At 54.5% G+C, this 22,917-nt stretch overlaps 2 protein-coding genes across 6 annotated transcripts in view; one reads left to right on the top strand and one right to left on the bottom strand.

Moving 5' to 3' along the window:
* HAGH (hydroxyacylglutathione hydrolase) overlaps nt 1-22,917 on the bottom strand; it is a 23,899-nt gene continuing 982 nt past the window's right edge. Inside the window, exons 1-10 of one of the 4 annotated variants that reach the window (XM_016929184.4) lie at nt 17,500-17,641; nt 17,295-17,390; nt 13,666-13,838; nt 13,101-13,165; nt 10,791-10,908; nt 10,008-10,116; nt 8,057-8,160; nt 7,781-7,882; nt 651-730; nt 1-280 (exon numbers count right to left, since the gene is read on the bottom strand). In XM_016929184.4, the coding sequence (XP_016784673.2) occupies nt 181-280; nt 651-730; nt 7,781-7,882; nt 8,057-8,160; nt 10,008-10,116; nt 10,791-10,908; nt 13,101-13,165; nt 13,666-13,770 (783 nt within the window). In that variant the 5' untranslated portion in view covers nt 13,771-13,838; nt 17,295-17,390; nt 17,500-17,641 and the 3' untranslated portion in view covers nt 1-180. Of the gene's footprint in view, nt 281-650; nt 731-7,780; nt 7,883-8,056; nt 8,161-10,007; nt 10,117-10,790; nt 10,909-13,100; nt 13,166-13,665; nt 13,839-15,316; nt 15,343-17,294; nt 17,391-17,499; nt 17,729-22,917 lie in introns of those variants that run through there. The other 3 variants (XM_016929183.4, XM_063796453.1, XM_016929185.4) reach the window with 3 other exon arrangements.
* LOC112204129 (acylpyruvase FAHD1, mitochondrial) overlaps nt 18,002-22,917 on the top strand; it is a 10,003-nt gene continuing 5,087 nt past the window's right edge. Inside the window, exon 1 of one of the 2 annotated variants that reach the window (XM_054668685.2) lies at nt 18,002-18,652. In XM_054668685.2, coding sequence (XP_054524660.1) covers nt 18,017-18,652 — 636 coding nt within the window. In that variant the 5' untranslated portion in view covers nt 18,002-18,016. Of the gene's footprint in view, nt 19,691-22,917 lie in introns of those variants that run through there. The other variant, XM_024350078.3, reaches the window with a different exon arrangement.

Raw genomic sequence — 22,917 nt, forward strand, 5'->3', positions numbered from 1 at the left:
TTATGGGAATAAATACTTTTTAAACTTCTCTTATAAATATGCATTAGAACATCCGATAACACAAGCCAAGGGCTGTAAAATTAAGGTTAAATCAAGACTGAATTTCCTGCACGGACCAGCAGGAAAGCCAGTTACCTAAAAGAGCCTAATCCCCAAATCCGCTGAAGGTGCAGGGCGGCCTCAGTCCCGGGGCATCTTGAACTGGTCCTTCTCCCTGCGCACCGCCTGCATGGTGGTCACCGGGTCCGTCTTGCCCGCGTGCTGCTGCACCGTCTTCTCCCTGCGGAGGCCAGCACCGGGCTGCAGGCTGTGCCGAGCCACGCCCACCCGAGGAGCCAGGGCCACTGCAGAGGAAGGCGACTCGTGCTGGCCAAGCCCAGCCCTAAGAGGACACGGAGGGCGGGGAGGAGGCAGCCACTCCCCTTCTGACAGGTTCTGAACTCCAGGGTCCAGAAGGACTCACACCCCGGCCAAGGTGCCAGGAAAGGCCGGACCCCCCCAAGAAGAGTGCTCGGGCTCTGCGGCTGCACCTGCGACAGCTCCCCAAGGCAGCCTCAGCCATCTGGGGTTTCGGACGTACCGGCTGTGTGTGCAGCAGTGGGACTGCCAGAGGGGAGAGGCCCGCGCCCACCACCTGCCCTGGGCCTCACCTCACTCTCATGAAGGGGTTGTAGGTAAACTCCTCTGCCAGGGTGGATGGCACTGTGGGCTCCCCGATGCTGTACTTCTCCTGCAAGAGAAACGCGCCACTTTATCACGGGAACTTCACAGGATGGCAGACCAGGCACGGAGGCTCACGTCTGTGATACCAGCACTTTGGGAGGCTAAGGCAGATGGATCACTTGAGCCCTGGAGTTTGAGACCAGCCTGGACAACATGGCGAGACCCTGTGTCTACTAAAAATACAAAAAACCAGCCAGGCATGGTGGCAGGCACCTGTGGTCCCAGCTACTCAGGGGGCTGAGGTGGGAGGATCGCTTGGGCACAGGTCGAGGCTACAGTGAGCCAAGACTGTGCTACTGCCCTCCAGCCTGGGTGACAGCGACATCACGTCTCAAAAAAGATGCTTCAGAACACCTCCTGGTAACCTTAGGACACTGCCTGACTGACAAGGCTGAGAAGGCAAGGTGAGCAGAGCCCGGCGGGTGTGCGCATGTGGAAGAGGGAAGAGAAGCCAGCGTCCGGGATGAGCCACACATCCGCCTTCCCGCACCGGCCTGGAGAGGACGACAGGGACGGAGCTTCCTTTTCATTCACGTGGTTTACATTTCACGTTATGGAGGTAACAGCAATGCAGGAGACACAGAAAAGAAACCGCCACAGCTGCACCCTCACAGCAAGCACGGGGAGGAGGGGCACAGGGACCAGCAGCAGGGGAGGCCACCCAAGCCCCTGCAGGCACGCAGCTGGTCACCTCCTCTCGAGATGGAGATGGTCTCCCTTCTGACCAGCACTGACCAGGGCAGAGGGGGTGGGGGCGGGGGGAGGAGAATGCAAACCCAGCCACGGGGCCAACAGTTAGCAGGAAAACACAGGGCGGCAACAGCGGGGTCTCCACGCAGCCCCGGCCCTTCTACCGCAGCCGCACCAGGAGGGCCTCAGGGCAGAGCTCTGACAGAAGCTGCTGGTGCCCACGCACATGCTCAAGACCACCGCGCCTCACCCCCGAGGTTCCCCACCCGCTATGGGCGGTGGTGTCGGTGAGTGACTCTTCAGCTGGTAGAGCTGCACCAAGCGGGGGTCTGGTGGATGCCAAGATGGTTTCTCACTAATCTGTTCTTCCCTTCTGGTGAAAAGAATCTGAGAATGTTTTAAAATATTCCCTGTGTTCCCACCAACAGTCTCAATCCTAAGAAATCTCCCTCTGCCTCCTACGAGGGAAGCAAAGTTAACACTTCTAAGGAGACCTTTAAAACAGAGGAAGTACAAACTGTCATAAGCTTTTAGGTTACCTATTAAAACGAGTTTTAATGTTCTAGCTATTTTTCCTACCAAGTACGAAGCATTTAAAGAAAAATAAGGTCAGTCAGCCGAGCGCAGTGGCTCACGCCTGTAATCCTAACACTTTGGGAGGCCGAGGTGGGTGGATTGCCTGAACTCAGGAGTTCGAGACCAGCCTGGGCAACATGGTGAAACCCCATCTCTACTAAAATACAAAAAATCAGCCGGGTGTGGTGGCAGGCGCCTGTAATCCCAGCTACTCGAGAAGCTGAGGCAGGAGAATCACTTGAACCCAGGAGGTGGAGGCTGCAGCGAGCCGAGACCATGCCACTGCACTCCAGCCTGGGCAGCAGAGCAAGACACTGTCTCCCAAAGAAAGAACGACAGGCCGGGCGCGGTTGCTCACACCTGTAATCCCAGCACTGGGGGAGGCCGAGGCAGGTGGATCACCTGAGGTCAGGAGTTTGAGACCGGCCTGGCCAACATGGTGAAACCCCATCTCTACTAAAAATACAAAAATTAGCCAGACGTGGTGGCACATGTCTGTAATTCCAGCTACTTGGGAGGCTGAGGCAGGAGAATCGCTTGAACCCGGGAGGCAGAGGCTGCAGTAGTGAGCCGAGATCGCACCACTGCACTCCAGCTTGGGTGACGGAGTGGGACTCTGCCTCAAAAAATTAAAAATAAAAATAAAAAAATAAGGTCAGTCCTTGCAGCACAGCTCAGAAGAGCTCCACCTCGTGTGGGTTCTGGACTCCAGGGTGCAAAAGGAGTTGAAAACTCTCAACGTCCCTCCTATTGGGATTGGTAAAATGATTTATGGGTGACACCCACGCAATAGTATATTTTACACCTATCAAAAAGAATGAGGCCGGGCATGGTGGCACATGCCTGTAATCCCAGCACTTTGGGAGGCCAAGGCAGGAGGATCACTTGAGCCCAGAAGTTCGAGACCAGCCTAGGCAACATGGTGTAAACCCCCTCTCTACCAAAAATACAAAAATTAACCAGGCATGATGGTACAGGCCTGTAGTCCCAGTTACGGGAGGCTGAGGCAGCAGAATCGCCCGAACCCAGGAGGCGGAGGTTGCAGTGAGCCGAGATTGTGCCACTGCACTCCAGCCTGGGCGGCAGAGCAAGACGCTGTCTCTCCCCAACCAAAAAAAAAAAAAGAATGACAGGCCAGGCACAGTGGCTCACGCCTGTAATCCCAGCACTTTGGGAGGCTGAGGCGGGCAGATCACGAAGTCAGGAGTTTGAGATCAGCCTGGCCAACATGGTAAAACCCCATCTCTACTAAAAATAAATATAAAAATTACCCAGGCATGGTGGCACATGCCTGTACTCCCAGCTACTTGGGAGGCTGAGGCATGAGAATCGCTTGAACCCGGGAGGCGGAGGTTGCAGTGAGCCGAGATCGCGCCATTGCACTCCAGCCTGGGCAGCAAGAGCGAAACGCTGTCTCAAAAAAAAAAAAAAAAAAAGCACAAATTGTCAAAATCAGGAATAGAAGCAGGAATATCATTACAGATCCAGCAGACATTTGGGGGGTGGGAGTTCATACTAAGTTTTAAAACTATACAAATTCCAAAAAGAAAATACAGGAGAAAATTTTTTGACCTTGGGATAAACAAAGATTTCTTAGATGGGAGACAAAAAAGAATGAAGCATAAAAGAATCTATTGGACCATCAAAATTAAAAATGTTTGCTCAAAAGATACTGCTAAGAAAACCAGAGGCGGCAGAATGGGAGGCGCCCTGCAGGAGGCGGCCTCTCACCAGGGACCGGGCTCCAGCACCTCCTTTCAAGCGGCTCGCTCCACCGCGTGCCGAAAGACGAAAGACGGGGACCAGCTGGTGCGCCCACGCCTTCCCAGCAGGAAAGCAAACACCACAAGCACCGGGGAAGGGGAGTTTGGCAGTTTCTTTAAAAGTCAAACACACCTCCCGTCCAGCCCGGCCACTCCCTTCTCCTGGGTGTTCACACGGGGCTGCGGCTGGGATGTCCATCCCTCCAAATGCATGCTCAAATCTGATCCCCAATTAATGGAGGTGTTTGGATCATGGGGGGAATCCTTTGTGAACGGCTTGGTGCCCTGCTCCAAGTGCGAGTTTTTGCTGTTAGTTCCCACAGGATCTGGTTGTTTAAAAGAACCTTTTGCCTCCCCCACTCTCTCCTTCCTCTGGCCACATGCTTCACACCCACCAGCTCCTTTCCCCTTCTGCCGTGAGCAGAGGCAGCCTGAGGCCTCACCAGGTGCAGACGCCCAGGCCATGCTGCTTATATAGCCTGCATAACCATGAGCCACATAAACCTCCTTTTATGAGTCACCCGGCCTCAAGTATTCCTTTATAGCAACACCACACAGACTAAGACACCCAGGAAGTTAATATGCATCCACTGTATTTCTAACTAGTATCAACAAATAATCATGACCAGAAGTGCTTAGGGACCCATTTAGTAACACGTGCAAGACCTTGAACACGCACATTTCAAAACACTGCTGAGCAAAGCTAAAGACACTCATAGATGGAAAGCTCACAGAAACACTCAATGTTAAGATCGCAATTCTCGCCACATCAGTTATCACAACAGTCCCAATCAGCAGCCAGGCTAGCTTTTCTCATAGAAGTTCACGAGACGATTCTGAAAACGGAAATGCAGCAGGCTTAAAACAACTAAAACCAGTCTGAAAAAGAACACTGGAGGATTCACACATACCAGTGCCAAGACTCAGCACAGAGCTACAGTCATCAAGGTGCTGTCCTCGGACACCGTGGCAAGTCATAGAGACCAACGAAACAGAGCAGAGACCAGAAGCAGACTCGGGCATAGAGGGCCCATTCTTTTCAGAAAGGTGCCAAGGCAATCCAGGGAGGAAAGGACAGTCCTTCGACAGACAGCGCTGAGCACGTCGGGATCACACTGCGAGAGGGTGAACCTCTACCCTCACCTCGCACCACACACAAACACCATCTTGAAAGGGAACACGGTAAATTGTTTGTAAATATAAAAGCTAAGACTTTAAGACTTCTAGGAAGAAACACAGGAGAAAGTCTTTGTGAGCTAGGGGTATGCAAAGATATCTTAGAAAGGGCACAAGAAACATAAAAGAAAAATTGAGTAGGCCGGGCGCAGTGGCTCACATCTGTAACCCCAGCACTTTTGGAGCCCAAGGTGGGCGGATCACCTGAGGTCAGGAGTTCGAGTCCAGCCTGATCAACATGGAGAAACCCCATCTCTACTAAAAATACAAAATTAACCGGGTGTGGTGGTGCACGCCTGTAATTCCAGCTACTCGGGAGGCTGAGGCAGGAGAATCGCTTGAACCCAGGAGGTGGATGTTGCAGTGAGCTGAGATCGCACTGCTGCACTCCAGCCTGGGCAACAACAGTGAAACGCCGTCTCAAAAAAAAAAAAAAAAAGAAACAAACAAAAAATAAGTAAATGGAACTTCACCAAAACTATAAACTATTTTCCAAAAGACAATGTTAAGAAAATGAAAAGGCAAGCCATGAGCTGGGAGAGAAAAACAACTTTTAAATATATATCTCAGCCGGGCGCGGTGGCTCATGCCTGTAATCCCAGCACTTTGGGAGGCCGAGGCGGGTGGATCACGAGGTCAGGAGATCGAGACCTTCCTGGCTAACACGGTGAAACCCATCTCTACTAAAAATACAAAAAATTAGCTGGGCGTGGTGGCGGGCACCTGTAGTCCCAGCTACTCAGGAGGCTGAGGCAGGAGAATGGCATGAACCCGGGAGGCAGAGCTTGCAGTGAGCCGAGATCACGCCACTGCACTCCAGCCTGGGCAACAGAGCAAGACTTTGTCTCAAAAAACAAACAAATAAATAAATAAATAAATACACACACACACACACACACACACACATCTATATATATCTCACAAAGACTTGTTTCCAGATGATATAAGGAACTCTTACAAGAGCAGCCCAACAGGCCAAACCCAATATTTAAAATGGACAAAAGATTGAACATAAACTTCATGAGAAGGCATCCAAAGGCCGACACACATGAAAAGATGGTCAACCCCACTAATCATGGGGAAATCCACATTTTAAAGGCAGTGAGACGCCACCACAGGCAAGTCAGAATGGCAAAAATTGGAGAGACCGACAACACCAAGCAGTGCTGGCACAGCATGGAGGCCCCGGAACTCAAGCATTGGTGGGGGACTGTAGAACAGTACAACCATTTTTGGAAAACGGTTCACACCTTTAACCACACAACACAGCAATTCCACTCTTAGGTAGTATCCAAGAGCAATAAAAACATGTCCACAAAAGACTTGTACACAAATGTCCATAGCAGCTTTATTCAAATAGCAAAAAACTGGAAACAGACAAATGCATAAACAAATTGTAGCATTTCCACACAATGGGCTACTCAGAAGCAAAGAGCGTGGCTGACCCTCACCAACATCAGCGGGGCCGAGAATGCCACAGAGATGATGGAGCAATGAGATTCTGTTCATGGGAAACTAGAAAGTGACCTGAGGTCACAGCAGAGCAACAGCTGGCGGGGACGCCACATGGGAGGGACACAGGAGCCTTTGGGGTAGTGGAAAGTTCCACATCTGGACTGTGGAGGGGATTACACAAGTGCAATCATCAACATTCCTCAAACTGCAATCTGTCCACTCAAGACAGACACACGGGCCAGGTGACGTGGCTCACGCCTGTAATCTCAGCACTCTGGGAGGCCAAGGCAGGCGGATTACCTGAAGTCAGGAGTTCACGACGAGCCTGGCCAACATGGCAAAACCCCATCTCTACTAAAAGTAGAAAAATTAGCTGGGCGTGTTGGCTGGCGCCTGTAATCCCAGCTACTCAAGAGGCTGAGGCAGGGAGAATTTTTTTTTTTTTTTTTTTTTTTGTTTGAGACGGAGTCTCGCTCTGTCACCAGGCTGGAGTGCAGTGGAGCGATCTTGGCTCACTGCAACCTCTGTCTCCTGGGTTCAAGCGATTCTCCTGCCTCAGCCTCCTGAGTAGCTGGGATAACAGGCGTGAGCCACCGCGCCCGGCCAGCAGGGAGAATTTCTTGAACCTGGGAGGTGGTGGTTGCAGTGAGCCGAGATTACGCCACTGTACTCCAGCCTGGGCGACAGAGGGAGACTCCGTCTCAAAAAAAAATTAAAAAAAAAAGAAAAAAAAGATGAGTATTTATGATTCATCTGATTTAGAGCTTGAATTTGTATGAGTAAATATTGTAAAATAATGTTAACCTCTACTCTAAGAAATTGAAAAAGATGCTCAAAAAAACAGGTGATTTATTTAAAACAACCCTGTCAGAGGCAGCGACTCTCACTCCACTCAGCAGAGGGAGCCCACGCCTGAGACCACCCAGGCGTGCGTGCTTGTGACACCGTTTCCAGTGAATTCGGGGAAACACACCCCCGGAGAACCCCGTCCTGCTCCTGGCAGTCTTTGGCCCAGCTGGCCTGGGCTACGCCATGGAGGCTCACGTGGGGCCACCGTGGAGATAAGAGTCCTTTGGACACAGAGCCACGTTCTGTGGCCTGGAGAGCCAGCAGAGCCACGTGCTGCCAGCCTGACCCTACTGCTCAGAATGTGGGAACAGGCTGGGCACTTTTTACACACGCAGCATCTGAGGCCTACTCCAGACCCTCCGAGGCAGAGGGATCTCGATAGAACCCCTGGGTTTGCCGTGCAGGGTGAGCTGGGCCACACTGGCCTGAATCCCAGGCCTGCTCTCTGGGCTCAGAGTGTGAGTGTCTACCCACTCTGGCGACCCCGCTGTGCACAGCGGCCCTGAGCAGCCCACAGGAAGGCACCGCGCAGTGTCGGCCCCACTCACCTTGGCCCAGGCCAGCTTCTCCCGGATGGCGGCATTGCCGGGCTCCACGTGGCGTGCAAACTTGAGGTTGTTGATGGTGTACTCGTGGCCACAGTAGACTCTCTGAGGAGAGAGGTGACAGGTGAGCTCGGAAGGCTGTTACCACCCGTGAAAGTCCTCAGGGACGGGACCTGGATGCCCCCGGGGGGGTGTCCGGTGAGAGGGTGCCAGGAGGGAGAGCAGCCCCGCCCTGGTTAAGGCCCCCCACACCCTGGCCCGCAGGGAGGCGCTGCCTACTGTGTCCGGGGGGAGCCGGCCCAAGACCTCCAGCAGAGCTTTACACATCTCATCCGCAGTCCCTTCATAGAACTTCCCGCAGCCAGCCACAAACAAGGTGTCACCTGGAAACAAGGACAGCCACGAGGTGGGGGCCACTCGAGGCTGGTGGCTAGGACTCAGGAGGGGGCCAGGAGCAGGGTGACACTCACCGGCAAGGCCGAGGCCCCGAACCCTGGCTGCCCTCCGGCCACGGCTGCCCAGACTCAGCACCCCCTGCATTCCGGCTCCCACATCTCCTTCCAAGTCTCAGCTGACAGTCCAACCACCCAACTGGCCGTGCAGACCCGAAACCCAAGTCACTCCTCCCTCACTGCCCCCAATCCCACCAACTGTGGCTCTGAGACCCTCACAAACCCAGCCCTCTCCCCAAACACGCAGCAGCCCCTCTCAGGCCCATGCCTGGCTCCCATCTTCCCTTGGCCCCAGCAGCCAGCGCCACCCTGTGACCAAGGTCTCACCACCCTGGCTGAGCTGAGCGGGACCACCTCTCACCCACGGCGGAAGATGCGGCCCACACCGCTGGGCACCTCAGGCGCACCCAGGCTCCTTCCGGCCTCGGCCTCAGGACGGCATCCCCACCCCATCACTGCCCAGGCCTCTGTCCCCGCTTGCCCTCCTCTTGCTGCTTCGCGGCTGTCCTGGCCTCGCTGACCTCACGTGGCCGTCGGCCCCAGAAACAGGGCAGTCCCCTGAAAGGAGGGTGCCCAGCACCCAGCACAGTGGAGGCCGCCCCACTTCTCCTCACCGCCTGGGGCAGAGAAGCATGCAGCGGTGCTGGGCACAGGCCAAGGCCAGGAGTCCTCCTGGGCACGAGAGATGGGAATGGACGGTGGGGAGCCTGTTCCCCTGAAGGGCCCTAGACCTCGAGTCTGAGGATCAGCAGGAGGCCATGGAGTCCCCAGAGATAGGGAAGGGCAGACAGAGGCGAACTTGGGGCCTGGGGCTTCTGCTCCACAGGGCTGTCCTTGCGCCAGGCACACAGCCCAGGAGGCACAGGTGAGACCCAGGGACTCAGTGCTCGCTGCCCTGAGAAGAATCCTAAATCTGAGGTCCCCAACTCCATCCCTCCCACACCGGCACCACCCAGGCTCATCCCCCAGCCCTGCGCACTGCAGCCTGAAGGCGCCTTATCCCTCACAGCGAGGCGCCCGTCCCTCCCGCCATGCCCTCCGCCCTCCTCTGGGGCTCCCTGGCCACACCTTCTCCCTGCACCCCTGGTTTGACTCCACCCAGGGGTCCGAGTGTGGCCCTGGGTCACTCCCACCTGGGTTCAAGGCTGGGGCTGCCACCTCCCACCAGGAGGCCTCCCAGCCGTACGATGCCCACATCGAGTCACCGGGTGAAACCCCGCACTGTGAGGCCAGTCGGGACAAGGCCACAGTAACAAGCACGGGAGGCAGCCCCCACCACCAGCAGCCTCCACACTGCCTTAGAAGGCCGCAGCCATGAAGGGCCCGGCCTACAGTGAGGCCGTCCCCCGGCCATATGACCTCCACAGGTGGCTCCACAGGTCTGCAACCACCCTGGGAGGCAGGCAGGGCCCCCAGACTAGCACAGGTCCCTGAGTCCACACTATGGCATCAAGGAACACAGCCCCAGGGCTGAGCCACCCCTCGCCCTGCTGGAAGAAACTGACTCCATTCCCGTGGGACCCGCCCGGACCCCAGCTGTCCAGCAGTCTCCGCCAGCACAGCCCTTGCTGCAAGCGTAACTTCCTTCCAGACCACGATCCAAACCCATCATGGGAGGAATCGGCCAGCCCCACCATGAGGCTCCCCAGCACCCACCCCTGGGCCCCCTCACACCGGTGCAACAGAGAAGGCCACGAAGCTGCACCGTGAGCCTGCCTGGCAGGAGACACAGGGTCTTCACGAAGAACCCCCGCCCCCACCCACACCCGAACACGCACCTGTGAACACGGCAGGGGGCTCCGAGCCTCTGGGCTTGCTCACGAAGTAACAAATGTGTCCTGAAGTGTGGCACGGGGTCGCCAGGCACTTGACGTTCAGAGACCCCACCTTCAACAAAGCAGGCGACCGCGTGTGCTCCCAGACACCCTGGAGAGCCATCTCCCGGGGTCACGGCGCGCCGCCTGGGCCCTACTGGGCCTCCTCAGCTCCGAGGGAAATGCCCGTGAAGGTGGGGCAGGTGCTCCCCACCACGGGACTGGGGGACTCGCTCACTCCATGGGTGCGCCCCGAGTGCAGGGCCACCCTGGAACAAGAGCGTGTAAAAAACCAAGGGGCCTGTTTCCTCCTTTAAAACTGGGCCAAATCCACGCTCGCCATCTGGCTAGGAAAGACGGCTTTCCTTCCCACACATGGCCTTTTGTTTTCCTGTCCCAATCTGCCCCAATTCTTTACTTCAAAAATGTTCACACCCTCAAAAAGGCTGAAGACCCCCTCGCAGTGCCCTCCCACCTGTGTGCTGTGCTCTGGCACCAAGACCCTGCCCACATGGCCCGCCCCCCAGGGTCTCAGAGCCCTGCTTCACAGCCCCGCACACAGCCGCGTTTTGCACACTCCTCTCCTTGTGCCTAGACAGAGAAGACCATCCACGCTCCCACAGAGGACCACTGAGAGCACTCCCGGGTCACTGGGGTAAGGGAGCAGAAAGAATGCGGGGAGGGACCCCCCCTCCCCCACGCTCCTGGCAGGGCCACGCTGGAGCACCTCCAGGGCTCACTCCTTACCTGCAGTGTGGACAGGTGAGTGATCTTGTGAGTCAGGGCCCCGATACGGTCGTCACCCCCGTACACCTTCAGTCCCGACTCCAGCTTGACCAGTTTCTCATTCCCGCCAGCATGGTCCCTGGAAGTCAAACAGGAGACCTGGGCTGCCTGCTGAGCTGAGGGGGCTGCCTGCTGAGCTGAGGGGGCTGCCTGCTGAGCTGAGGGGCTGCCTGCTGCTCTTAAACCCTAGTCAAACGCAACACTTATTTTGCACTCACAAAGGGAACCGAGGAAGCAAATCACAGACACCTGGATGATCCTGTGGCCAGGGTTCCCAGCGTGGGGGCCTGGGGTTACCACCTGCACGTCTTTACAAAGCACCACCTGGTTCCCACCCCCACATCCTAGGGCAGTGGGTCTGGGGCGTGGCCTGGGGGTGGATTTTTGATTTTTGAAGGCCCCCAGGTGATCCTGATGTGCTGCCCAGTTTGTGGCCCGACACTCTGGCAGGAGATCAAACTGTTCAGCATGGGAATCACCTGGGTGCATCTGGGATGAGCAGCTGGCCCTAGACGCGGTCTGTCTGCAGGGGAGGCCAGCCTGGGCCAGCTGCAGCAGGTGGAGGTGCCTCCTACACGCCCAGGTTTCCCCAAGGGAGCCTGCCTGACCCGCATTTCAGAAAGGGGCGGTTGAAGGGGCCCTTCCCGGGTCTCACATGATATCACAGACTCCTTCGTGTGCCTCCCATGAAGACTCCAGCAACCACACCAGAAACCGCCTGCCTTGGCACCACTGGGCCCCAAGATAACAGGGTGGAGTGGTGGCTGCTGCCCTCTGCCCCTCCCACCCTTCAGGAGGGCGCGGCACCACAGGCCTTGGTCTGCCCATCACCACCCACCATCGGTGAGCAAACCCCACCCCGCTGAAGCTAGGGCCTGGCTTAGGACTTCACATGTTGGCATGAATGTTAGAGGGGCCGGGGAACTAAAAAGCACCACAGTGTTAGAAAGAGACGTCTGCGGCGAGGCCGGGAGAGGCAGGGAGCTGCAGCAAGCTGTGATGCGCCAGGCAGCCACACAGAGGCCACCACCAGGATCCCAGGAGGAGGCATGGTGGCAGCAGGGGCCTCGCACGACAGGCAGGCCAATGTGCTGAGACAGCAGCTCAGCCACACAGGACAAGGGCCAGGGAGGCTGCAGGCACCGCCCCTCAAGCCCAGGTCCCTGCACGGACACCTCTGATGACCCCGAAGAGGCTCGTGGGGCCCAACTCACAGAGCCTGAGACTCTCCAGGCCTAAGTCCAGCTGCGTGTGAACCATGACGCTTCCATCAAACCCTGGCCAAGCCACCAGCACAGCGCTCCCACCACCAAGGAGAGGACCAAAGGCTTCATTTCACCCCAACACAGAGGCTGGGGAAGCCACAGCTGAGAGGCCCTAGGGCAGTGCCAGACGGGTCCTGGCTCAGAAGAAAGGTGCCGGTTGCCCTCGGGCGCTTGCTTGGCAAAAAGAAGTAAGTCTCTCTAGCTTTGAAGAGCCTCAAAAATTTCTAAAAGCCGAACAACGGCCTTGAGCAGGCAATGCCAGCCCTAGAACCCATAGAGGGCATTTTATTCATCCATTTTCAAGGATTTTTAAAAACCCAACCTCTCCAGATATGGCTGCTTGTCTTTGTTTTTTTTGAGACGGAGTCTCGCTCTGTCACCCAGGCTGGAGTGCAATGCCACGATCTTGGCTCACGGCAACCTCCGCCTCCCGGGTTCAAGTGATTCTCCTGCTTCAGCCTCCCGAGTAGCTGAGATTACAGGCGCCCACCACCACGCCCAGTTAATTTTTGTATTTTCGGTAGAGACTGGGTTTCACTGTGTTGGCCAGGCTGGTCCTGACCTCAAGTGACCCAACTACCTCAGCCTCCCAAAGTGCTGGGATTATAGGCATGAGCCACTGTGCCCGGCTGGCTGCTTGTTTTTTGTTTTTGTTTTTTTTTTTTTTTTAAAAAAAACCACTCACCTGTAGACTCATTTCCTCCCCAACATTGAGGCCAACGTGCCAGGGCACAAGCCCGCATGGCCCAGGAGAGAGCCGAGGGGGTGGGGCCTGAGGGTAAGGCTGTAGCCTTCTCCCCTCACCCTCGGGGCCTCAGAGTCACTGAGCACCAGACTTGCCCCTTGGGGGCTACGGTGAGTCCCGGGTCTTTCTCAGAAGTCTGCTGGGGGCCTGTCCTCACAAAGCAGACAGAGCTGTGGGGGGAGACAGGCCTTGATGTCCCTAAACCCACCGGGGCGAGAAGTGAGCCAGGTCCCACACCCCCAGGTGAGACGCGGCACTTACCAGTGGTGGTGGGTGGTGAGCACTGTGGTCAGTTTCACCCCGTGCTTTCTCGCCGCGTCCACGACCTGCAGTGGCCCCGGGGAAGGACAAAGGCCTGTCACACTCCTAGGCCTGGCTTGCTGGCCTACATGGTAGGGTGCCCAGCAGAACCCAGGACACGCCATGAGGGGCCGCTGACGTGGCCCGTCCTGACCCTGCTGGCTTGCCCTGCTCCAGGAGAGCCAGTGAAAGCACCTTCTCCTTCCTGCTCAGCCTGACACTCTTGCAACCACCTACGACCGCTCCAAGCCCCTCCAGCTCTGAGGGCACCACCCCCACAGGCAGCATGCAGGGGCAGAAAGCCCCCAAGAAGACTCAAGTGCCCAGGACTGTACTGCACAGTGCTTTCTGTGTCACTGCCTCTCGCCTCCACCCTTCTTGGGGCCCTGTTAACAGAGTGGCGGGAGACTAATTTCCATTTAGCTTAGGCAAAGTTGCAAGGACACTGCGGTTAGGAAACCCATCGGGGGTGAGGACTCCGAGCTGGGTGACCAGGGCAGGGAGAGCCAGGCACAGCCATGCACACCTTCTGGGGCTGCACCGGATCCACAATGGCAGCCTCCTTGGTCTCATCATCAATGACCAGGTACATGTAGTTGTCGGTCAGGGCAGGCAGCACCTCCACCCTCATGGTGCCCTCGTCCACGGTCAGGTTCTTCCGCAAATCTGTGTGGCAGAAAACTCCCAGCAGGGCTGGACCTGCAGACACAGAGCACAACTCAGCAGGCGTCCACGCCAGGCCCTCCACAACAGGACGCGCAAGCTGCAGTGCTTCCCAGCCTTTCTAGGTTCCTTTGAAAAAGAATATTCTGGCCAGGTATGGTGGTTCTTGCCAGGAATTCCAGCGCTTTAAGAGACTGAGGTGGGAGGACTGCTTGAGGGCAGGAGTTTGAGACCAGCCTGGGCAACATAGCAAGACCTTGTCTTTTTTTTTTTTCTTTTTTTTTTGAGACGGAGTCTTGCTCTGTCGCCCAGGCTGGAGTGCACTGGCGCGATCTCGGCTTACTGCAAGCTCCGCCTCCCAGGTTCACGCCGTTCTCCTGTCTCAGCCTCCTGAGTAGCTGGGACTACAGACGCCCGCCACCATACCCGGCTAATTTTTTGTATTTTTTAGTAGAGACGGGTTTAATGGTGTTAGCCAGGATGGTCTCGATCTCCTGACCTTGTGATCCGCCCACCTCAGCCTCCCAAAGTGCTGGGATTACAGGTGTGAGCCACCGCGCCCAGCCAAGACCTTGTCTTTACAAATTTAAAAATTAGCCAGGCATGGTGGTGCATGCCTGTGGTCCCAGCTACCCCGGAGGCTGAGGCAGGAGGATCACTTGAGCCCAGGAGTTTGAGGCTGCAGTGAGCTATGACTGTGCCACTGCACTCCAGCCTGGGTGACAAGACAATAACCTGTTCCTTAAAAAAAAAAAAAAAGGAATATCTTCATATATCCCTGACGAGAACACAGGAACTAACTCATGCTCACATTCATGGAAATCAATTGTTTCAGACTTATGATCTCTATTTTCTTTTTTGAGAACTCTAAAAGGACAGGATGGCCAGCTTGTGATTGTGAGGTGAACCACTGCCAGTGCTGGATTATTCACACCCCGGACTCAGGGACAGAATGTGAAGAAGGGAACACAGACTAGGGGTGCCCCCGCCTGGCCATCTGCCCTCCAGCAAGCTGTGCTGCCACCACTGACTAAGCGAGCCTGCGTTCCATGCAGTTACTCACAGCCCTTCTCAGCCTCTAGCCAGAAAGAACCAATACTTGACGGCAGGCTGAGGCAGGAGAACTGCTTGAATCCGGGAGGTGAAAGTTTCAGTGAGCCAAGATCGCCCTACTGCACTCCAGCCTGGGCAACAGAGTGAGACAGTCTCAAAAAAAAAAAAAAAAAAACAATACTTGCTCTTGAACAGCACGAATGTGAGATATGCAAAAAAATCAGCAGTTCCTTTGAGACGGAAAGTTGGCCACAACTGCCCCAGATTCAAGTGTGGAGGACACAAAACCACCATCCAACTGACCCAAAGGACTCTGCCACAGGGGCCCAGAAGGCCCAGGAGCTGAGAGGAGTGGGTGACCAAGGGACAAAAGTGTCTGCCACCCAGTCGACCAATGCAAAAATATTTTCAGCAATGAAACTCCTACTAAATCTAACAATACACGGGGGCCCCGACAATACCTTCAGTTCCGCTCTACACGGGGAAGAAACCACAGAAGGTGGCAGAGGACAGTGCAGTCCTGGGGTAGGTGCCACGGCAGGGGCTTCTCCCAAAAGGGATCCAGAAATGGGCAGCAGCCACCAACTGACAGACACACGCGTCTCCAGGGCCCATCGAAATGCGGAATCCGACCTTATTTCCACAGCCGGGGAAACTGCCCAAACTATAGTTTCAATCACTGCACAAAGATATCCTATTACCCGCCTGACAACCAGCTGGGCATTTTCCAGATCATTCTCCTCAGGAACAATAATACCAAGGTTTCTATATGAGCAGCTTCCTGTGATATTCCCCTTCCCCTTAGCCTCAGTACCACCCCAGCCCAAGGAGCACACCAAGCAGAGTGTGGGTGCTGGGGGCTGCAAGTGGGGTGCAGAAGGGTTGCGACAGGATTCCGAGTGCCGGGCGTCCTCCTGGAAAGGAGCTCCATTACAAACAAGGAGCAGAACATTACAAACAAAAATACTGCCCACGTGCGGTGGCTCACGCCTGTCATCCCAGCACTTTGGGAGGCCGAGGCGGGCGGATCACTTGAGGTCAGGAGTTAAGAGAGCGGCCTGGCCAACACAGTGAAGCCCCTTCTCTACTAAAATACAAAAATTAGCCGGGCGTGTTGGCGCGCGCCTGTAGTCCCAGCTACTCAGGAGGCTGAGGCAGGAGACTCGCTTGAGCCCGGGAGGCAGAGGTTGCAGTGAGCCGAGATTGGCCACTGCACTGCCCAGGCGAAGAAAATGTCATTTACAACTGGCGCTCAGCCTCCCCTGGGGACCATCACAGCCTCCTGAAGAAGCTGACAACCCAGGGAGGTGCCTTTATTTCTGAGGAAAGACGCAGCTGGTGCCAACACCAGCAGAAACCTTACTCCCTTTCCATATCACTCAGCCCAGCACTGCCTGACAAATGTTCCCGGCTTGCTGTTTTGTAACTGTAATACTTTGTACAGGTCAAAGACCTGCAGCCTGGGGCCTGGGCCAAGTCCAGAAACATGTTCGGTTTGGCCCCAAAAACAACAAAAAAAATGGACATACGGTCTCACTCTGTCCCCTAGGCTACAGTGCAGTGCTGCGATCAAGGCTCACTGCAGCCTCGACCTCCTGGACTCAAGCGATCCTCCCACCTCAGCCTCCAAAGTGACTGAGACTACAGTTGTGTGCCACCACGCCCGGCTGATTTTGTTTAGTTTTTGTAGAGATGAGGTCTCAACATGTTGCCAGGCTGGTCTGGAACTCCTGGACTCAAGCGATCCTCCCGCCTCGGCCTCCCAAAGTGCTGGGATGACAGGCGTGCGTCACTGCACTTCTTTTTTAAATCAGGAAGTTTCACAGCATCTTGCTTCCCTTGAACTCGGCGGCACCAAATACGGGGGCTGGGGCCTCCCTTAGAATGGGGCACGCACGCCGTGCCGATGCACACAGTCCCGCTGGAACTCTCTGCCTGGACCCTTATGAATGTCCCTAAAACTGTAATTCTGAGGACCTCAAAATCCATGTCCTTTCCTTAGCAATGGCGACATTCTACCCCCTGCAGAGCCTTGACAGCTTTCGGCGAGATCTGGAAACCGCCAGGGACGCCTCCCTGCCTGCGCCTCCGCCCGCCCAGTGCCCTGCGCTGCGCACCCGCCCGGGGCGCTGGCCTGGCCCGGCCTCGCGACCACCTCGGGCGAATGACACGCCGGGTCCCCAGACAGGGGGGCTCCGGCGCCGGGCGGGCAGCTCCACCACCGCAAGCGGCGCCGCGAGACCGCGGTCCTTGCAGCGGGGCAGCAGGTGCGGGGTGGGCCAGGCGTCCCGGGGCCCTGCCCGCTGCGCCTTAGAGCCGCGCCCCAGGCTCTCCTCGGCGCCGGCCCGGGCAGGACGCGATGCCCTGGAGGCGTCAGGGGCGCGGCCGGCCCAGCCCGAGCGTGGAGGCCGCGGCGGACGCAGGCGTGGCCCTGCTTACCTAGCGCTTTCCGCACCCGCGGCCCCGCGCCCGCTCTGCGCCAGCCTCAGCGCCTGCGCCGCCTCCGCTCGAGCCCCGAAGCGCGGCCTTAGGCACCTGCGCAACAGACACCGCGTCAGCGGTCGCCAAACGACGGCCCGGCGCCGCCCGCTGCCCGCCCCGCCAGGCCCGCGTCCCCCGGCCCGCACCGCCCCGCCGCACCCACCGAGGCCTCGGCGGGCGCAGGCGGCTCCCAGCGCAGCGAGGCTGCGGCGGCCGAGCAGCCCGCGGCCCACCACCATGACCCGGGCGGGCTGGACTGCCGAGCTGCCCAGGGCTGCAAAACACCGGCGTCGGCGCGTCGCAGCCAATCAGCGCCCGCCTCGCGCTGCCCTCAGCCAATCAGCGTCCACCTCGCACCGTCCGCCAACCAATCAACGCGCTCGCGCTCAACTTGTTTTGTCCGCGAGCCCCGACTGCCACGGGCCGGGAGACGGGCCTGGGAGCGGTGGCGGCGGCCCGAGAGCTGCGCCGGGAGAGCTGTGCCGCGAGCCTCTGCCTCTTTTTTGGCACCGCACAGTGGATCCTTGGAGGCCGAGCGCCACGCCGCCCGGGTACCTGGCAGATCGCGAGGTGGAACGGGCTGTCGCTGCGGGGGACAGCGTTCCGAGGCAGTTGGTCCTCTCCGGGATGCCGTAGGCATCAGCTGACCGGCCCAGCCCACGTGACTACAGGGGCACTTGATGGGAATCATGGCAGCATCCAGGCCATTGTCCCGCTTCTGGGAGTGGGGAAAGAACATCGTCTGCGTGGGGAGGAACTACGCGGACCATGTCAGGGAGATGCGCAGCGCGGTGTTGAGCGAGCCCGTGCTGTTCCTGAAGCCGTCCACGGCCTACGCGCCCGAGGGCTCGCCCATCCTCATGCCCGCGTACACTCGCAACCTGCACCACGAGCTGGAGCTGGGCGTGGTGATGGGCAAGCGCTGCCGCGCAGTCCCCGAGGCCGCGGCCATGGACTACGTGGGCGGCTATGCCCTGTGCCTGGATATGACCGCCCGGGACGTGCAGGACGAGTGCAAGAAGAAGGGGCTGCCCTGGACTCTGGCGAAGAGCTTCACGGCGTCCTGCCCGGTCAGCGCGTTCGTGCCCAAGGAGAAGATCCCTGACCCTCACAAGCTGAAGCTCTGGCTCAAGGTCAACGGCGAACTCAGACAGGAGGGTGAGACATCTTCCATGATTTTTTCCATCCCCTACATCATCAGCTATGTTTCTAAGATCATAACCTTGGAAGAAGGAGATATTATCTTGACTGGGACGCCAAAGGGGGTTGGACCGGTTAAAGAAAACGATGAGATCGAGGCTGGCATACACGGGCTGGTCAGTATGAGATTTAAAGTGGAAAAGCCAGAATATTGAGTTATTTCTTAACAAGTTTCGAGAGAGAAGGGAGCAAGACAAGAGCAAGCAACGGCTATTAAATGTCACAATCCTTTAATTAAAAACCATTTATTGGCCGGACGCGGTGGCTCACGCCTGTAATCCCAGCACTTTGGGAGGCCGAGGCGGGCGGCTCACGAGGTCAGGAGATCCAGACCATCCTGGCTAACACGGTGAAACCCCGTCTCTACTGAAAATACAAAAAATTAGCCGGGCGTGGTGGCGGGCGCCTGTAGTCCCAGCTACTCTGGAGGCTGAGGCAGGAGAATCAGTTGAACCTGGGAGGCGGAACTTACAGTGAGCTGAGATTGCGCCACTGTACTCCTGGGCAACAGCGAGACTCCGTCTCAAAAAAAAAAAAAAGAAACCATTTATTTTAAAAATGATTAGATTGCTATGCCTCAACTCATAGAAGATGGACTCTTCAAGAAAACGTGAAGTAGAACGGATGGGCCAGAAATGAAAACAGGCAAGTAAAGTATTTCTTCGGAAAACATTTTATCAAACCATATGTTAAAAAGACTTTCCTTTTGTAAAACTGGATTAGAGAAGACTTTTCAGTGGGTTATCTCTAGGATGATCAGTAGTTCAGCATTTAAAAACTGCAGAGAAAACTGAAAGTTATGTTCCAGATAACTTTCCGTTGTTTACCAAATTTTCTTGGACTTGGTCATCATCAGGAAGCATTTGTAAAAATAAAAATTTCCAAATTACTGGCCCATCTCGGACTCGCTGAATCAATTTGATAGGATTAATCGCCAGTGAAGCTGTGTTTACAGGGCATTCCAAGTGATTCTTATCAGGAAATGTGAAAAACACTCCTGTACATAATCGGTTAATTTAAAATTTTACTTAATAAGTGAACAATTAATGAAGATTTCACCTGTTTACTTAGGGTATCTACCCAGACCCATCGATTCTGAGTTCGGGAGATGATTTTGAAATTACTGTTTTCCAAATAAAGGTGCTCCCTTCTAAGTGGCTTACAAGTGTAATTTTTTCCCCCCAGTAATGACGAGGAGGGATATTTCCTCCTTGTGGAGCTTCAGACCTTAGTCTTTGACCTTTGGCCTTCTGAGCACTGTGCTGTGTTAACACAGTTAATCAGCAACTGTACTTCCCAACCGGAGATAAGGAGGCTTTGTGGAAGCTGAATAGCCTGGGACTGCTGCTTTTGCTCTTGCCTGCACCCTCCTCTGAAAAAACATCCAGGCAAGATGCACAGCGTAGCTGTCAATGCACAGTACTGTTAGGCACCATGCCAAGCAGTTTATTCTGTATTTCCACGTGTTATGTAACCAGCAACCAAGCCATAAGCTTAGTATGATCACTACCATCCCCATTACTCAGATGAAGACAGATCTAGAGGCTAGGAAGGCTGGCTAAAGTCACTCAGCTTAGCGGCAGAGCCAAGATGTAACCCAGCTCCCCCAAGACCAGAACCTGAAGTTTTGACCACAATGCGGGCTGCATCTTGTAAGTAGACACATAAGAAGAATCAGACACTTAGGTATGCTGCAACCCCATGCTTAAATTATAATTTAGTATGAGTAAGTGCCATAATTGGATTTCTTTATTAAGTATCATGCTATCTTAACTACTTTTAGTATTATTTTTTTCATTGCTTGGCAATGCATGTAATTACAGAAGAGTCAGAAAATAGAGATTAGCAATTAGAACAAAACACCAAAAATTTCATCTACCCAGAGACAGCCAAAGTTAAGCATTTAGTGCAAGTTCTTCCAAGTCTGTGGATATAATTGTAATTTTTTAAAGAGTTTGCTCATACCATACAATTTTCTTTTTTTTTCTTTTTTTTTTTTTTGAGATGGCGTTTAACTCTTTTTGCCCAGGCTGGAGTGCAGTGGCACAATCTTGGCTCACTGCAACCTCTGCCTCCCAGATTCAAGTGATTCTCCTGCCTCAGCCTCCCAAGTAGCTCAGATTACAGGCATGCGCCACCACACCCGGCTAATTTTGTATTTTTAGTAGAGACAGGGTTTCACCATGTTGGTCAAGCTGGTCTCGAACTCCTGACCTCAAGTGATCCACCCGCCTGGGCGTCCCAAAGTGCTGGGATTACAGGCATGAGCCACCGCGCCCAGCTATACCATACAATTATTTAATTTACTTATTTCACTGTATATTGTGACCATCTTTTTGTTAGCTGACACATTTCTGCAGTACAACTTTGATGGATTGCATAAGATTCTGAAGTCAAGCCTCCATTTTTGGACCTTGAGATTGTCTCTAATGATTTGCTAGTATCAGCACATGTGCTGTTTTTTCCTTTGGCTAGGTTCCTATAAGTGGAAGAGTTGGATCAAAGGGTGTGCTCATGCTGGAAGTGTATTATTAGTCTGCTACCAGGTACACGGTTCAGCTGAGATATAGCTACCAAGTTGACAGACTATTAAAGTCAAAGTTATAAAGTAGAAGCAGTGCTCACATGCAGCCCTAGTAGGTGGCACAAGCCAGCACCGAGTACAGTGCCCCTGGGGTCAGTGTTCACCACAGTGGTAGAACAAGCTTTGTCACAAACATTGACATCAGCATTGCAGGTGTAGGCACACAAAGTCCTTACGTGCAAGAATCAAAAACAGAGACACCAAGTCCGACAATTCCTGATATTGCTAAAATCATAGTAATCCTAGCATTCAGAAGATAACGTTTTTCCACATTTTGAATACATTTAAACCTATGAAAAAGTTTAAAAACCAATACAATGAACTCCATATGCCCTTTAATAGTTTCAACAATTACCAGCATTCACTATGTTTGTCCTCTGGTCCTACGTCTCTCCCTTCCTCCCCGCCATATATGTGTATATATGCAGACATGCACCTCTCTCTCTCTCTACATACACACACACACACACACACACACACACACACCAACCCCATATTTTGGAAATGCGTCGGGATGGTGACTGCAGAAAGACTCCGCCCTTTCAGCATACAACTCCCAAGAATCAGGATATTCTCCTACATGGAAATGAAACCATTATCACGCTTAAGAAAATAATTCCACAGTGTATTAGTCTGTACAGAATGTATGGTTTGACATCTGTTCTTCTGTTGTGTTTTTAAAACATGTTCATTGGGCTTTTATAAAAAAATGAGTATTACACATCCACTTAATATATTATGAACATATTTCCAGGTCAGTGAATATAAGTACAGGTACCCTTTTTAATGGCTGTATCTTAGATCATGTACCCCAGAAGCACAGCCTAAGATGGGGATTCTTGTTCCCGTGATTTGCTGAAGGAGTGCTCTCAGGAGAAGAGAAGTGTAATGAAGCAGAAAGGGCAGGGAGCAAACTCCAAGGAAGAAAGTGGTCTCTGGGCTGGATATCAGCTTCAGTCAGCTGGTGAACCCAAGGGGAAGCTCTGGAGCAAGGAGTCTGTTGGCACCAGAATCTGCTCTCCCCGCCCCTTCCATAGCTTCCTCAGGTAATTTTCTGACCCTCATAGAAGCTGAGGGACTTCAGCAAGTGAAGATTTTCTGGGTGGAGCATCCCCGACAGATTGCACATGTTTCAGATGCTCTGCTATTAGAAACAATGATGCAAGGGGCATCCTCCATATACTCTACAGCAAGGGTCCCCCAGCCTCCAGGCCACTGACTGCTACCAGCCCGTGGCCTGTTACGAACGGAGCCACACAGTAGGAGGCAAGTGAACATTCCCGCCCGAGTTCTGCTTCCCGTCAGATCAGTGGTGGCATTAGATTCTCACAGGAGCGTGAACCCTTTTGTAAACTGCACATGCGAGGGATCTAGGTTGCGCACTCCTTATGAGTATCTAATGCCTGGATCTGAGGTGGAACTGTTTCATCCTGAAACCATCCCCGCCCCCCGACCCGGCAATCCATGGAAAAACTGTCTTCCACCAAACCATTCCCAGGTGCCAAAAAGTTTGGGCCGCTGCTCTACATCATTGGCACTTGTTTGTTTCCTTAGGGAAGTCTTAGAAGTGAAATCAATGAAATGGTTTGCACTTTGAAATTTTGACACTTTTTGCCAAATTGCAGAGGAAAAAAAACTACCATGTTGCACTTGACAAGACTGTTTAAGAATACCTTTACACCGACACCCCAGCTAAGGCTGGGCATCATGGCTATGGTCATTCTTTTTTTTTTTTTTTTTTGAGACAAAGTCTTGCTCTGTTGCCCAGGCTGGAGTGCAGTGGCATGATCTCGGCTC

Source organism: Pan troglodytes, chromosome 18, assembly GCF_028858775.2.
Source record: "Pan troglodytes isolate AG18354 chromosome 18, NHGRI_mPanTro3-v2.0_pri, whole genome shotgun sequence".
Classification (NCBI taxonomy): domain Eukaryota; kingdom Metazoa; phylum Chordata; class Mammalia; order Primates; family Hominidae; genus Pan; species Pan troglodytes.